Raw genomic sequence first — 15,462 nt, forward strand, 5'->3', positions numbered from 1 at the left:
GCCCAAAATTCACCCAACTTATTGTGGGAAGCTTGTGGAAGGCTACCCGAAACGTTTGACTGAATTAAATCATTTAAAGGCATTGCTACCAAATAATATTTGAGTGTATGTAAACTTCTGACCCACTGGGAATGTGATTGTAAGGGTTTTCTTCTGGTGAAAGAGAGGCGGACCAAAATGCAGCGTGGTGGTTATTCATGTTTTTAATAAAGACGACTATAAATGAACAGACTATACAAAACAAGAAAAGTGAAAACCTAAACAGTCCTATCTGGTGCAAACACAGATACAGGAACAATCACCCACAAAACCCAACACAAAACAGGCTACCTAAATATGGTTCCCAATCAGAGACAATGACTAACACCTGCCTCTGATTGAGAACCATATCAGGCCAAACATAGAAATAGACAAACCAGACACACAACATAGAATGCCCACCCAGCTCACGTCCTGACCAACACTAAAACAAGGAAAACACATACGAACGATGGACAGAACGTGACAGTGATGAAAGGAATAAAATCTGAAATAAATAATTCTCTCTTCAATTTTTCTGACATTTCACATTCTTAAAATAAAGTGGTGATCCTAACTGACCTGAACAGGGAATTGTTATTACAATTAAATATCAGGAATTGTGAAAAACTGAGTTGTGTGAGAATGTATTTGGCTAAGGTGTATGTAAACTTCCGACTTCAACTGTATATGTACATATTTTTATTCATCCCTTTACATGTGTGTGTATAAGGTAGTTGTTGTGAATTTGTTAGACTACTTCTTAGATTTTACTGCATAGTCGGAACTAGAAGCACAAGCATTTCGCTACACTTGCATTAACATCTGCTAACCATGTGTATGTGATCAATAACATTTGATTTGATTTGAGTTGCTGTGGCATGACCCCGAGAGCAGTTCACCAGACATCCCAAGAATATTGCTGAGCTGAAACAGTTTTGTAAAGATGAATGGTCCAAAATTCCTCCTGACCGTTGTGCAGGTCTGATTCGCAACTACAGAAAACGTTTGGTTGAGGTTATTGCTGCCAAAGAAGGGTCAACCAGTTATTTAATCCTAAGGTTTCACATACTTTTCCTACCCAGGACTGTGAATGTTTACACAGTGTGTTCAATAAAGACATGAAAATGTATACTTTTTTGTGTGTTATTAGTTTAAGCAGACTGTGTTTGTCTATTGTTGTGACCTAGATTTTTTTGACCAATGTATGTAGAAATCCAGGTCATTCCAAAGGGTTCACATACTTTTTCTTGACACTGTATTTATATATACAGGGGCATAACTGTCACTGGGGATGGGGGGACATGTCCCCTTCACATTCCCCCCCCAGTTTTATCATTAGAATGTGATATAAAATGAGGCAACGTTGTGCTTTAGGACCATGCCAACGCCTCCGAGTGGTCGGTTAGGCTGTTTGGAGTGAAGGATACAAACTGAACTGTGCCATCACTTCACTGTTTTAACTGTTGACATTTGGCTCCCTATAGGATATATAGTGGGTTGTGAGAATAGACTTTCTTTGTTACATGTGACTACATTTCAGATCTAATCCTACACATATTTGTGGGACTATGTGCAACGGTGAAATTATATACAAATGAGTGAAATAGACACAGAAAGAGAGAGACAGAGAAAGAGAGGTACATGGAGAGAGACAGAGAACTGTGGGAGGGAAGGAAAGTGATGAATGGAGGAAGGGAATGAGAGGAAGGGAGGAGCAGAGGGATTGACCAGGGACCCCATCTAGTAGGCACACTCATTCACTCAGTTACTCTCTCCTCTCCCAGTCTGGGACGTCTAAGACTGCTGTGTCTGTAGCTTTCTAACAGGTTAGTCCACTTTACTCTTATTTTAGGCTGGTTTTATTTAATGACATTTTATTAACCTTATTGCAGTGCTTTTGGTTTTGATTTATAATATGAATTGTAATTGAAGTATATTAGTCTAGGTAATTTTTGTTAAGTTTACATGTTGGCTCTTGGCTGATTATCTCAGATGGTTGCTTCATTCTAGATTAGTTAGGCAAGGATTAAAACATGTGATTTGATGAACATCAACCATGTCTGTGACTCAACCTTTTTAAATGAAGATTTAACATAGTCCAGGTATCATTTAGGCTATGACTATGAAGCCACATGGATTAATACCTGCAAATACCCACCCAACAAAATGGAATCCAGGAGTAGGATTTATCTGGGTCTGTGAAACTGACATCATTGATGTTGGATGTTACAGGTGTTTCATTAAAATGTGGAATTGTTATGCCATTACTCACCAATTTCTGATAATGGTTGCTTTCTGATTCAAATCACTTTCTGGGGTATTTACATGTAATTACAGTAAGAAAGTGAAATTATTATAATGTCTTCTGTGCATCTCAATGTAAAATGTTATCTAAGTGTATACTTGTGTTTCAGTGCACACAGTGAATGTCTATTTAGTAAGGCTATAGTGTTGTGCAATGCTAGGTATGACATTTATATAACATGCATGTCTGTCTGATTGTCTGTGTCTGTCTGGGGTGAAATTGGTTTCAGTAGCCCCAAGGTGATATTTTGGTGATATTTTGTACATATGGGAGGTTAGATTTGGTTAGATCCGAAATACTTATCGACTAATTATACCTCTAAGTTTGTGTGAAATTAAATTATAGTTCTGTGGTTGAACAGAATGTTGGAATTGTAGTGTTGGAAATGTAATAGTTTATTCATATTCTGCCCATATTAGACTGGTTTCTATCAAGTCCTCTTCATTGTATCTCTAAACTCTGTCCAGATGATGTCAGTATTGGCCTATTTGAGGATAGCCATGGCTTTCTCTCTCTTCTCGTTAACAATTCCATGCTGGCTGAGCCCAGATAGGGCCTCTTATTTTTCAAGTGACTATCAGTGCAGCATTATGGAGCTAAATATCTAATTGGAAATAATCACCTCTGAATACAATACCATTGAACACGATAAAATCTAATCGAGTAATACAATTGTTATTACTTACAGTCAATGACCCAACATTCAAAACTAAATTATGTTGATGACTCTGACCCTTTCTCTCTCTCTCTCTCTCTTTCTCTCCCCCCCTCCCCCAGACGCCTCTCCATACTCAGACATGATGCCTCGCATCTTCCTCACCTGCTTGAGTTCTTTGCTCCTCCTCTTCCTCTCCCCCCCAACGCATTCCGAACCCCGCCGACCGTCGTCATCATCACCACGCAGCAGGACCGCAGGCGCTCAGGCTCCCGTGGGCAAGGTGCGCCTGGCGGGAAACTATGCCCAGGGACATAACGAGGGTCGTGTAGAGGTGCTGCACAACAACACGTGGGGGACGGTGTGTGATGACGAAGTGGACATCAAACTGGCCAATGTCGTCTGCCGGGAGCTGGGCTTCCAGACCGGCATGACATGGGCGCACAGTGCCAAATATGGAGAGGGTGATGGTAAATGTTCCAGAACAGGTGTTGCATTTTGCAACGATCAAATGTCATCTTTATTTCTATAACATAATACAGATAATATACTCTTTACAATTGAAAGGTAAATTAAACAAACACAGTCACCTGTTTATTTCCAATCTTTTCCATCTGTTAAATGACAATGCATAGGCCTATCTTTCTGTAAATAGTGCATCTGCTTTATAACTTAAATTTAATTTCTTCAAACCCTCCATTTCCTTAACACCTGGCACTTGACTTTTACTGCCGGGCCTGATTTACCATATTGCATTGGCTGCACATTTAGTAATTTCAAAACAGCAGTATCCTATCCCAGGCTGCAACCTGGTCTCATAGCATTTTGTATTATTCTGTACATAAATCAAAGACACTCTATGTTACACATTGCAAAACATACTATATGTAACGAATTTGCGAAAACATAGCTAACTATAGCTAGCTGGCTAATGTTATCTGGGCTAGTGGTTAGGGATTAGTGTTAAGTTTAGTTTAGGAGTTAGGATAAAGGGTTAGGGGAAGGGTTATCTAAAAGGGTTAAGGTTAAAGGGTTAGGGTTAGCTAACATGCAAGTAGTTGAAAAGTAGCTAAAAAGTAATGTTGTAGAAAAGTTGCTAAAATACTAAAGCTGTCCACAATGAGATTCGAACTCGCAGCCTTTGGGTTGCTAGACATTCGTATTATACTCCAACCAATCCACTTCAACCAACCACCCTATTTTCAGTTTTGCCATAAGTAATCATCATTCTTATGTAACAATACCCAGGTAACATATCCTACTAATTTCAGTGTCCCGGGTTTACTATGTTACATCTAGTCTATGAGACCAGGCTGCATGATAGGGTGGTGGTGCTAGACAGCCTAGCCTAGCTGCTGCTCTGTCGGTTCACTCGCTCTTCCATTTTAATTGGAATTTAAAGGGGGCAATAAAGAATGTCCATAAACCAAGGCAAGTGTAGCACGTCGCTGGCAGGGCAAGGCTGTCATTACTGTAAAACAAATGCTCCTCACAGGCCGTATATCGCCAGGCTGCCAGGCAGTGGCTGTAATAAGCAGTGCAGTGAAGTCCTATAAGTTATCTTTGTATCTTTATGATGGTGGCGAACTCGGCTCAGTCACTGCAGGGTTATTTTGATTATATTAATTGGTGGTATTTACTGTGTTTACTCAACAACAACAACAAATATATCAGTGAATGAGGGAATGGATAGATGATTCAGTTAGTCATTTAAATTCATCCATCCACGGATCCATCCATCTATCTACCCACCCACCCACTCATAAATCCATTCACCCACCCACAAACCCACCCACCCAGCCATTAATCCCTCCCTGCTTCCTTACTTCTATCAATGACAAATTGATGTCCATATCCAATAATAACCTTGTTTTCGCCGTCCCCAGGTCCTATCTGGATGGACAATGTGCGTTGTGACGGCACAGAGAAGACTCTGAAAGACTGTAAACATAACGGCTGGGGCGTCAATGACTGTAAGCACTCTGAGGACCTTGGCGTGGTCTGCAGTCCGGAGCGACGACTGGACCAGGTCACAGGTTCGCGTAATGGTCAGTCGGTTGCCCTGCGTCCGGATGTCAGTCCCTCGCCCCAGTGGCAGAGCATTCTGGCCAGCCGCAGTAACCCCCGACAGGCCCATCAGGGAAACGGACACCTCCCGGAGAGCCCCAGGCTGGGACAGCACCTCTACAACCCGGTAGGTAGCATTAGACCTTATACTCTCTATCCCTGCTACCTCTAGCAGTAAAGTAGGTACTGTAGACTAAAACAGCATACAACTTGGTAAGCAGCTACAGTGGGCACCACCAACTCCATTACTCATTTTTTACCTTTATTTAACTAGGCAAGTCAGTTAAGAACAAATTCTTATTTTACAATGACAGCCTACATGGGAACAGTGGGTTAACTGCCATGTTCAGGGGCAGAACTACAGAAAGATGACTTTGTCAGCTCGAGGATTTGATCCAGTAACCTTTCTGTTACTGGCCCAATGCTCTAACCACTAGGCTACTTGTTGCCACTCTATAACTTCGGCACTTGCTGATCAACCACCGATACTGCCAATGCCAATAGTCAATCAATGTCTTTACTGTCACAGTTGATAAATTCATTGTGTAGGTCAACTGAATTTTAAAATGTCCTTGATCAAACTATTCTACAGTGAAGGCTTAAGAAATTCCCTCCCCCTTCTCTCTCAGTATTCCAGCAAGGTGCGCATTCAGGAGGTGCGTCTGCGACCCATCCTGATGCACACTAAGAAGAGGGCCCTGATCACTGAGGGTGTGGTGCAAGTGAAGCATGCTGGGAGATGGAGGCAGGTGTGTGACCTGGGCTGGAACCTCAACAGCAGCAAAGTGGTGTGTGGAATGCTGGGGTTCCCTGAGGCAGAACTACACAACGAAAGAACATACAAGTAAGTCAACCCCTCCATTTTGCCCACAGACCTGCAAATAGTTGGAAAGGGTAGATTTCAGACAGGGCTACGATTTGTTTCCTGATGTACTCATGTCCTCATTTCTATGGTGTTCATATTAAGAAGTCCCTCAGTTGTCAGGCATAACTTTCTCAGTTGTTAGTCAAAGTGTCCTAGATTGTCAGTTCTCAGATAAAGGAGTTTTTTTTAAATATGTGATGGACTTTTCTTGTCTAACATCTTCAGGAGTTCCTAATATGGTGCCTTACAGTTGTTAAGTACTGCGCTATTGGTGTTGTCTCCTGGACTGAGACAGCATTGACATTAATCCCATTGTGAAATGATACAAAAACTTAAATTGAATAAACGTATAGAGAAGAGAATGTAAAAACAGAGACATTAATTTGAATACTCATTTAAGTCACTGGTGTTCAGACTGGAGTGTAAAGGCTATTGTCTGCCTTATCTCCCTCCTCCAGCCTCCCCTCTCTCTTTTCTCTTTTTCTCATTCTCTCCCTTCTTTCCCTCCTCCAAGGCACCCTGCCCAGAATAAGGACAGGGAAGATGATAAAGATAACTCGTCTCCCTCTTTATCTCTCTCCCCCTCTTTCTCCCTCTCTATCTCTCTCCCCCTCTTTCTCCCTCTCTATCTCTCTCCCCCTCTTTCTCCCTCTATCTCTCTCCCCCTCTTTCTACCTCATCTCTCTCCCCTCTCTCCCTCTCTCTCCCTCTCGCCATCTCTCTGCTCTTTCTCTCTCTACCTCACCCCCCTCTTTCTTGCTCTCTTTCCCACCCCTCCCTCTCCCACCTCTCTCTCTTCCCCTCCTCTCTCTCTGATGTCATCTCCCTTTCCCTGCCCTCTCAGCCCAGACAAACAGCTCCACTCAAACTTATAGATCCCAGTGATGAGCTCTAATATCTATACTGATTGTTATTTAACTGGCCCATCAATACAGAGGCATATAGGGAACTGGAGAGAGACAGGGCTGTTTTTGTGGAGGGACTGGTGGTATTGGCAGTTCCCTCACAGGGAGTTTAACTCAACCATTCATCTCCTCACCTTTACCTGCTTTTCCCTCTGAGGACACTGCTCATGTTCTGCCAGCCCAGGCATATTATAGAGAGCAGTGTGTGTGTGTGTGTGTGTGTGTGTGTGTGTGTGTGTGTGTGTGTGTGTGTGTGTGTGTGTGTGTGTGTGTGTGTGTGTGTGTGTGTGTGTGTGTGTGTGTGTGTGTGTGTGTGTGTGTGTGTGTGTGTGTGTGTGTGTGTGTGTGTGTGTGTGTGTGTGTGTGTGTGTGTGTGTGTGTGTGTGTGTGTGTGAGAGAGAGAGACTTAGTATGTGTAGGTGTGTATGTGTGTGTGTGGGTTAGGGTCCTTGGGATGTCCCTACCCCATTGAAGTTTACATTTAAAATGGTTGAAGTAAGGGTTAAGGTTAGGGTTAGGTAAGGATTATGGTTATGGTTATGGTTAAGGTTAGGGTTAAGGTTAGGGACATCCCAAGGATTCCGGATAGCACTAACCTTTCTCAGTCACTCAACTGCACATCCTCTGACTCTGTGGAAAACAGTGGTTTCAGGATGGTTTGATTCATAAACGAGGGAGGACCACACATTAGCATGACTATTTCTGTCCCATTATGAAGGAAAGTCCTCTGTCCAGACCTACTTGGACATCCTACTGTAATTATTTCCTGAAAGTTTTGTCCTGTGCGACTCAAAGTTGAGACATTCATTCTCCGTATGGGCTGCAACTACTGTGGCGAGCTGTGTGTGTCAGTGTGTGTTCGTGTGTGAGCTTGTATGTACGTGCGTGTGATTGAGCTGACCATAACATCTGTTCTATACTCCAGGTGTTAGAATCCTGTAACTGTTTAAAGAGAGCTACTGTTTTAGCCAGTTAATTTCCTCACTAGACATTTTCCTGTCATGCTACGTGAAAGTGAGTGGAGTTTCAAGACCGGACTGGTCAATTTTCATGTTGTAAAATATTTGATTGGTCTGTTTGCCTGTCAACCAGTTTTTACATGCCAGATGTTTAAATTACATCATTATATCTTTAGCTCGTGTTTGTATAAGGGGTGGGAATGGGCGGGGTCTAATAAAATGACTACACCAGCTTTTAGAATGAAGGGAGATCATCATATAAATATAACACTGGCTGTTTAATGACTGCAAAGACTCACCATGTTACACCTGGTACGGCTCCTCTTACTCATCTGGCAACCTAAACCAATAGGTCCAAGTATACTACGCCACCTTCTGTTTAATGAGGGGAAGGACATGAACCTTAAAGAATGGCCTATTGGTCAACTAAATTGATGTGAGGACAATATTAGCATTACATGTAAGTCAGTTTTTACCATCTCCTCTTTGGTCACTGTGAGAGTTCCACATGTTGTATCTGAATGTGCTAATCGGAGAAATGTAATTGCTATTCCTACTTTGTTTTATTGTCCTAATAAGTTTAATCAGATCTTTGTATTGAAACTCCGTGTGATTTTAAATGCAGAAAAGTTTTGAGATTTTTACATCTTAACATTCATAGTTTATTACCTAAAATGGATCATGTCAAGATCTGAGCCTCTCAGGCAATCCCTGATATTTGTATTCTTTCTGAAACTTGGTTAACTGATAAAACCTGGACTCTGAGGATGCTATGGATGGTTACAATGTGTTTAGGGCTGATAAGAAAGGCAAAGGTGGTGGTGTTGCTATTCACCCAAATATTCTTCTTTTTGTGTCTCTTTTAAAGGTTACCTCTCGTCCTAAACACTTTTAATTGTTGGCTTTAAGTCTTCAGTTGGGTTCAAACAAAAAAAGAACAGTTACAGGAATCTATCCTATCCTCTGCCAAGAAGTGTGCACTAAACGAACTCACTGATTTAATTGCCATTTTTACTACCCAAGAGGTGTTGATCGCTGGAGAGTTTAATCTTGCATGGGGAACGCAGGAGGCAGGATTGTAAAGGATTTCTGTACTAATCAAAATGTGTCCCAGCTGATTACAAAGCCTCCTCGTCCAAACTTAAAGGACCCTACAAAATCGATTTTGATTTACCCCATATTTACAAATACTCCAGATAAATATGCTGGGACTGGGCTTTTTGCTTTGGATATTAGTGACCACTCTCTCATTGTATGTGTCAGGGATATACGGATGCCAAGATCCAACCCTTCTGAGTATAAACTAGTATAAAACTAGTTAAAAAAGCCAAATCTGATGATTATATTAATACACTATATAAATGTATAGGGAACCCAGGTACATTTTGGAAAGCTGTAACATCACTGAAGGGTTGTGTCTCCTTTTCTCTACCCCAATGCATTCATTTAGATTGTGGCCCTATTACTGACTAAATGTATCATAAATGCATTTAGTCACCATTTTATCTCTGCAGGCTATACATTAGAATGTATCTCAAGCCAGCTCTAGAAAAGAGTCATTTGGATGTTGATGGTGAAAATCTATTGAATGATACTGAAAATGCTGGTCAGGAGTTTTCTTTTCGGAAATTCACTGATAAAGATGTCCTGGATGCTTTGCTAACATTAGACAACAACAAAAAACCACAGGGGCTGATCATTTGGAACCTGTTCTGTTTAAGAATGCAGCTCCCTTTATTGCTGGCTCAGTAGCCCACATTTTTTATTTAACATTGTTATCAGGAAGTATTCCAAAAGCATGGAAATCCGCTTATGTGCCGTCACTTCATAAGGGATACAAATGATCTTGACAACTATCGCCCCATTTCAAGATTCTTGAATCATTGGTTCATGTACAACTTTGTTTATTTTTTATCTGATAATTGTATTTTTAATATAAACCAATCAGGGTTTAGGCCTGGGCATAGTACTACCACAGCATCAACACTGTTGATAATTCTGTTTTGCTGAAGAAGTTACCAAAAACTGGCCTGGGATATACAGCCTGTTTATGGTTTCAGAATTATCTTAGCGACAGAACTCAGGCCATCTTGATAGATGGGGTAAAATCTGAATTTTGGTTAAATTTTGGGTCCATTATTGTTCACCTTGTATATTAATGACATTGGAAACACTGTTAATACTTGTAACATTCATCTCTATGCAGATGACACAGTTTTGTATTCCTGTGCCACCTCAGTGTAGCAGGCCATTCGTGAACTTCAGCATGACTCAATTCAGAAATCACTTAGTTCTTAAATATGTGTTAAATACAAGTAAAACCAAGCTCATGCTGTTCTCTAGGTCACAAAATGTTGACCCTGAGGATTTGCATATTTGCGCTACAAATGGAGCCCAAATTGAGCTTGTTTCTCAATATACTGTAGGTACCTGGGTGTCTGGATTGATGACAAGTCTACCAACCTTGCCAGCAGGCTTTCCAGCTAATATAGTTAGACAAGCAAGCTACTCTAACTGGATTGATAGCCTGAAAGAGGTTCATGGTAGATAGTTATTTATATATATAATAAATAAAATTACAGGATAAATATGAGGGGGCACAGTGATTGGTATGAACTTTTTTTAAGTGCTGGCTACATGCACCTGGACTGGCTCCCTTTTCCCTCCCTCCCATCCGGCTTCTGAATTGCAGAGCTCCACTCACAACCCCAGAACAGCAGTGCGTGTTACTTCTTTCGAATACTCCATGCTGCTCAATGACTCACTCACTCCTTCCTTCACCCCGATAGGCAATTATGACTGAATGGTCTTGAGAATGTCAGCTGTGTGGGGACTGTAGGTGTTGTCAGCCAGGTCAACACTGCATCAGGTCTGGATACCACAGTAAAGTTTCATTTTTTTGTCAACATTGGTGGAAAAGGTACCCAATTGTCATACTTTAATAAAAATTAAAGACACCTTAATAGAAAGTGTGAAAGTCACCCTATAAAATACTACTTGAGTAAAAGTCTAAAAGTATTTTGTTCTAAATATACTTAAGTATCCAAAGTAAATGTAATTGCTAAAATATACTAAAGTATCAAAAGAAAGACCATACCAGACCAGAGCATATGGCTCCTGTCCCTTCCTGGCTTCAAATTCCTTATATTAAGCAAACCAGGTGGCACCATTTTCTTGTTTTTTTAATTCACGAATAGCCAGGGGCACACTTCAGCATTCAGACATCATTTACAAACAAAGCATGTGTGTTTAGTGTGTCTGTCAGATCAGAGGCAGTAGGGGTGACCAGGGATGTTCTCTTGAGAAGTAGGTGAATTAGACTATTTTCCTGTCCCGCTTAGCATTCAAAATATAAATAATACTTATAGGTGTCAGGGAAAATGTATGGATAAAAAGTACATTATTTATTTTTTAATGTACTGAAGTAAAAGCTGTCAAAAATATAAATTGTGAAGTACAGATACAAAAAAAACTGCTTAAGTAGTACTTTAAAGTATACTGAACAAAAAATATAAATGCAACATGCAACATTTTCATTGATTTTACAGAGTTAAAGATCATATGAGGAAATCAGTTAATTGAAATAAATTCAATAGTACCTTATCTGTAGATTTCACATGACTGGGAATACAGATATGTATTTGTTGGTCACAGATACTGCTCGCCCACACAACGCTATATACGTGGTCTGCGGTTGTGAGGCCGGATGGACGTACTGCCACATTCTCTAAAACGATGTTGGCAGCAACTTATGCTAAAGAAATGAACATTCAATTATCTGGTAACTGCTTTGGTCGACATTCTTGTTGTCAGCATGCCAATTGCATGCTCCCTCGAAACTTGTGACATCTGTGGCATTGTGTTGTGTGACAAAACTGCACATTCTAGAGTGGCTTTTTATTATCCCCAGCAGAAGGTGCACCTGTGTAATGATCATGCTAATAAGTCTGCTTCTTGATATGCCACACCTGTCAGGTGGACGGATTATCTTGGAAAAGGAGAAATGCTCACGAACAGTGATGTAAACAAATGTGCGCACAAAATTTGAAAGAAATAAGGTTTTTGTGCTTATGGAACATTTCTGTTTTTTATTTATTTCAGCTCATGAAACATGGGACCAACACTTTACATGTTGTGTTTATATTTGTGTTCTGTATATTTTTACTTAAGTACTTCACACCACTGATTGTCACGTGCACAAGTACAGTGAAATGCATTTCTTCATTTCTGTCTAAACAGAATAGCAGATGAAAGATAGAGAAGAGGATAGATGGGGTAGTTATAGCTTTCGCAGTATTCCTTGAATGAAGTTGAGTCTGACTACGCATCAAGGAGAGGGAGGAAGGGGGAGAGGGAGTGGTGAGTGAAGAGGACAAGATTGGTGTAGCCTGAAGGACTTGGCCTGAAGCCTTCACAGGCAGCTGACTTCTGTTGGCATCTTGTTTTATAACCTCTGAGGTCAAAGGAACAGCAACACCAAGGCTTTCAAGAAAAGAAAGAGAAAGTAAGGAATAAAGAAAGAAAAAGAAGAAAAAAACTAAGAGAGGTTGATATATTCAGGAACATTTCTTTGTCCGGTTTTGACAAGTGCATGCTAGTCCAATGGCCTTGTCTTGCCTATTACTTAATAAAGCTGCATTCGGTATATCATAGACATACTATTTAGAACATATGCTTTAGTTAAAATGTATGCAGTTAGCAACAAGTCAAACGACCACCCCTCATCACTGTCAAACGCTCCATAAAACAATTCTGTGAGCAGGCCTTTCTAATCGACCTGGCCCGGGTATCCTGGAAGGACATTGACCTCATCCCGTCAGTTGAGGATGCATGGTCATTCTTTAAAAGTAACTTCCTCACCATTTTAGATAAGCATGCTCCGTTCAAAAAATGCAGAACCAAGAACAGATACAGCCCTTGGTTCACTCCAGACCTGACTGCCCTCGACCAGCACAAAAACATCCTGTGGCGGACTGCAATAGCATCGAATAGCCCCCGTGATATGCAACTGTTCAGGGAAGTCAGGAACCAATACACGCAGTCAGTCAGGAAAGCTAAGGCCAGCTTCTTCAGGCAGAAGTTTGCATCCTGTAGCTCCAACTCCAAAAAGTTCTGGGACACTGTGAAGTCCATGGAGAACAAGAGCACCTCCTCCCAGCTGCCCACTGCACTGAGGCTAGGAAACACGGTCTCCACCGATAAATCCATGATTATCGAAAACTTCAATAAGCACTTCTCAACGGCTGGCCATGCCTTCCGCCTGGCTACTCCAACCTCGGCCAACAGCTCCGCCCCCCGTAGCTCCTCACCCAAGCCTCTCCAGGTTCTCCTTTACCCAAATCCAGATAGCAGATGTTCTGAAAGAGCTGCAAAACCTGGACCCGTACAAATCAGCTGGGCTTGACAATCTGGACCCGCTATTTCTGAAACTATCTGCCGCCATTGTCGTAACCCCTATTACCAGCCTGTTCAACCTCTCTTTCATATCGTCTGAGATCCCCAAGGATTGGAAAGCTGCCGCAGTCATCCCCCTCTTCAAAGGGGGAGACACCCTGGACCCAAACTGTTACAGACCTATATCCATCCTGCCCTGCCTATCTAAGGTCTTCGAAAGCCAAGTCAACAAACAGGTCACTGACCATCTCGAATCCCACCGTACCTTCTCCGCTGTGCAATCTGGTTTCCGAGCCGGTCACGGGTGCACCTCAGCCACACTCAAGGTACTAAACGATATCATAACCGCCATCGATAAAAGACAGTACTGTGCAGCCATCTTCATCGACCTCGCCAAGGCTTTCGACTCTGTCAATCACCATATTCTTATCGGCAGACTCAACAGCCTCGGTTTTTCGGATGACTGCCTTGCCTGGTTCACCAATTACTTTGCAGACAGAGTTCAGTGTGTCAAATCGGAGGGCATGCTGTCCGGTCCTCTGGCAGTCTCTATGGGGGTGCCACAGGGTTCAATTCTCGGGCCGACTCTTTTCTCTGTGTATATCAATGATGTTGCTCTTGCTGCGGGCGATTCCCTGATCCACCTCTACGCAGACGACACCATTCTATATACTTTCGGCCCGTCATTGGACACTGTGCTATCTAACCTCCAAACGAGCTTCAATGCCATACAGCACTCCTTCCGTGGCCTCCAACTGCTCTTAAACGCGAGTAAAACCAAATGCATGCTTTTCAACCGATCGCTGCCTGCACCCGCATGCCCGACTAGCATCACCACCCTGGATGGTTCCGACCTTGAATATGTGGACATCTATAAGTACCTAGGTGTCTGGCTAGACTGCAAACTCTCCTTCCAGACCCACATCAAACATCTCCAATCGAAAATCAAATCAAGAGTCGGCTTTCTATTCCGCAACAAAGCCTCCTTCACTCACGCTGCCAAGCTTACCCTAGTAAAACTGACTATCCTACCGATCCTCGACTTCGGCGATGTCATCTACAAAATGGCTTCCAACACTCTACTCGGCAAACTGGATGCAGTCTATCACAGTGCCATCCGTTTTGTCACTAAAGCACCTTATACCACCCACCACTGCGACTTGTATGCTCTAGTCGGCTGGCCCTCACTACATATTCGTCGCCAGACCCACTGGCTCCAGGTCCTCTACAAGTCCATGCTAGGTAAAGCTCCGCCTTATCTCAGTTCACTGGTCACGATGGCAACACCCATCCGTAGCACGCGCTCCAGCAGGTGTATCTCACTGATCATCCCTAAAGCCAACACATCATTTGGCCGCCTTTCGTTCCAGTACTCTGCTGCCTGTGACTGGAACGAATTGCAAAAATCGCTGAAGTTGGAGACTTTTATCTCCCTCACCAACTTCAAACATCAGCTATCCGAGCAGCTAACCGATCGCTGCAGCTGTACATAGTCTATAGGAAAATAGCCCACCCATTTTCACCTACCTCATTCCCATACTGTTTTTATACTGTTTTTATTTATTTATTTTTCTGCTCTTTTGCACACCAATATCTCTACCTGTACATGACCATCTGATCATTTATCACTCCAGTGTTAATCTTCAAAATTGTATTATTCGCCTACCTCCTCATGCCTTTTGCACACATTGTATATAGACTGCCCATTTTTTTCTACTGTGTTATTGACTTGTTAATTGTTTATTCCATGTGTAACTCTGTGTTGTCTGTTCACACTGCTATGCTTTATCTTGGCCAGGTCGCAGTTGCAAATGAGAACTTGTTCTCAACTAGCCTACCTGGTTAAATAAAGGTGAAATAAAAATAAAAATAAAAAGTATGAACATACTAGACCCACCCATAGTGAGAATGTGTCATCTAATGCGTATTTGTGTTGTTTCCCGCCATTCGTTCATTGAGGTACAGCGTGTCCCCCTATCTCATTATCAGCTGACAACAGTTGTTGTCAAACACAGGGGGATCTGAAAAGATGACTCTCTTCCTCAATAGTGTGCAGTGAATTTTACCAGAGAGGAAGAGATGAAGCATGAGGATTTACTCCGCCCAAAATCTATCAGCGTGAGATAAGCCCTTTTTTTTGTATGGAGGTCTATGAGAGAGCTTTGAATTACGTGAGGCTTCTTTGATCAAATATACGTATCGTAATGTTTAAGCCGTTACAAATGATACAAGTACTGATATAAGTGGATGCACGTGCATTCCGGCAACTTTTAGAAAACTAGTTAGCTGTG

General features: G+C 42.0%; 1 protein-coding gene across 1 annotated transcript in view; it reads left to right on the top strand.

Moving 5' to 3' along the window:
* The first annotated feature begins 1,778 nt into the window (after positions 1 to 1,778).
* The window catches only part of loxl4 (lysyl oxidase-like 4), a 55,917-nt gene continuing 42,233 nt past the window's right edge, over positions 1,779 to 15,462 (top strand). The window contains exons 1-4 of the mRNA XM_046354203.1: positions 1,779 to 1,847; positions 3,104 to 3,451; positions 4,868 to 5,175; positions 5,678 to 5,892. Coding sequence (XP_046210159.1) covers positions 3,124 to 3,451; positions 4,868 to 5,175; positions 5,678 to 5,892 — 851 coding nt within the window. The 5' untranslated portion in view covers positions 1,779 to 1,847; positions 3,104 to 3,123. The remainder of the gene's footprint in view (positions 1,848 to 3,103; positions 3,452 to 4,867; positions 5,176 to 5,677; positions 5,893 to 15,462) is intronic.

Source organism: Oncorhynchus gorbuscha, linkage group LG06 (genome assembly GCF_021184085.1).
Source record: "Oncorhynchus gorbuscha isolate QuinsamMale2020 ecotype Even-year linkage group LG06, OgorEven_v1.0, whole genome shotgun sequence".
NCBI lineage: Eukaryota > Metazoa > Chordata > Actinopteri > Salmoniformes > Salmonidae > Oncorhynchus > Oncorhynchus gorbuscha.